Source organism: Formica exsecta, unplaced genomic scaffold, assembly GCF_003651465.1.
Source record: "Formica exsecta isolate Colony F162 unplaced genomic scaffold, ASM365146v1 scaffold2374, whole genome shotgun sequence".
NCBI lineage: Eukaryota > Metazoa > Arthropoda > Insecta > Hymenoptera > Formicidae > Formica > Formica exsecta.
Genome location: NW_021849654.1, coordinates 30,969 through 32,927, shown reverse-complemented (window position 1 = coordinate 32,927; position 1,959 = coordinate 30,969). Strand labels below are relative to the sequence as shown.

General features: G+C 37.5%; 1 protein-coding gene across 1 annotated transcript in view; it reads right to left on the bottom strand.

Moving 5' to 3' along the window:
* LOC115236010 (rRNA 2'-O-methyltransferase fibrillarin) overlaps positions 1–594 on the bottom strand; it is an 8,955-nt gene extending 8,361 nt beyond the window's left edge. The window contains exon 1 of the mRNA XM_029808190.1: positions 451–594. Within this exon, the coding sequence (XP_029664050.1) occupies positions 451–463 (13 nt within the window). The 5' untranslated portion in view covers positions 464–594. The remainder of the gene's footprint in view (positions 1–450) is intronic.
* Positions 595–1,959: the final 1,365 nt, after the last annotated feature.

Below are 1,959 nucleotides of genomic sequence, written 5' to 3'. Positions count from 1 at the left end.
GTTATACTTGTAATAAAATATATAATAATATCAGATAATCATAATCAATAACATCAAATAAATTAAGATAGAAAAATTATAAAAATGTGATCAAACTTATACAAAAATCGTAATAAAAAAGACGTTTATATGGCAAGACACGTGCGTAATGCATCTTTCACGTACGTTCGGCTTGTAAGGTTAATCTATGATCATGCTGTTCGGTTGGAAAAAATACTTGCAACATGACATAAACATATATCTATGATCATCGCAAGTATTGCTAAAAGTAGCCATGAATCTAAGTAATAGAGAAAATTAAAGTAGCATTAAACTCCGGCCACGTGTTAAATTTCAAAATGCATTTTTCATTGAAGGTTACCCTCTTTGTCGAGAACCGCGTATCATAATAACCATTCAAAAATTACAAAATAACAAAATTTGCATAAATAACGCACACATTTACATTACCTGGTCTGCCCATGACGAATCGTATATACGTTCAGCTTACGAGATTATTTTCGGCTCTACTCAAAGCCACAAGTCACATGCGCTAACAGCGTCAAAATTTTCAGAAGGAAATCGAAAGGCCCATCGAAAGAGGAGAAGAGGACAAGAAAAGAGAGCCACCATCTTCCGGTGAGAAGGCAAATCCGAAATGATGATTGGTTGATTCCTTTACGTAAACCCCGTATAGCCCGTATCAGATTACGCATTGAAGATCGAGATTGAAGATTGAAGATTGAAATTTGAACAATCAGAACAAAGAAATTTTAGTCATTTTTGTTCTGATTAGTCAAATTCCAATCTTTAATCTTCAATCTTCCATTTTCAATATGTAGTCTGATACGGGCTTATCAGACTACGTATTAAAGATTGGAATTTGACCAATCAGGATAAAAGGAACTAAAATTTCCTTGTCCTGATTGGTCAAATTTCAATCTTGAATATTCAATCTCAATCTAAATGCGTAGTCTGATATGGGCTTTATGCCCGTATCAGGATGCGAACTCATGCAGCGGAATAGCGTAACGCGGAACGAGAGCAATGAAAGATGACCAATCGCGAGCGTTCTGCAGTTTTCGCTACGCTCGCGATTGGTCCGCTCTTGTTCCGCGTTACGCTTTTTCGCTGCCATGGGTTTGCACCCTCAGACTACTGTTACGTCTCGACAATGCTCTTTTCTTACTATATCTTAGTTAGTGAGAAAAGGATAGCTCTCTATTTTTATAGGGCATCCTGCTTCCACCGGCTATACCCCAGGGACGCCGAGAGCTAGGACTGATCTGGTGGATTCTAGGGGAATGACTTAGGCACGGAACTAACCTTTTACTAGAGTGATTTTACTGGGTGTTAGATATAGGAATATACGCATGCGCAATTAGGGTGCCATTACATGAAGCGCGGAAACGCGGATTAGCGTAACGCGGAACCAATCGCGAGCGTAACGAAAACTGCAGAATGCTCGTGATTGGTTCCACTCTCGTTCCGCGTTACGTTAATTCGCGTTTCCGCGCTCTATGTAATGGCACCCTTAGATATATTCAATTTTGAGGGTCTTCAGGGTTTTCAAGCAGGGCAATTAGTTGATCTATATCCAGATTACCGTCTAGAAAATTGGTAATAAGTCTAAAGGTGCCTTTACATGGCAGCGTCAAGCGTCAAGCGTCGAGCGTTAAGTGTCTGCGCAGAATATTGTTGCCCAGAATTATATTTCATTTATTTTATTATATAACAGATGTGTGTGTGTGTGTGTGTTATTATTAATCAAAGATATATTATGAAACGTTACTACTCTGGCAATGTAAATTAAAATTAAATTAAAATACAAATGCGGCAAAAGATTTTGGATGGTTGAAATATTCAAATAAATAAGACACAAAAAGGGATTCACAAATGACAAAACGACACAGTTTGAAAAACTATTGTTAAAAGTAGGAAATGATTTAAAGGAGCAGTATGTTATAAACATGTAGGGAA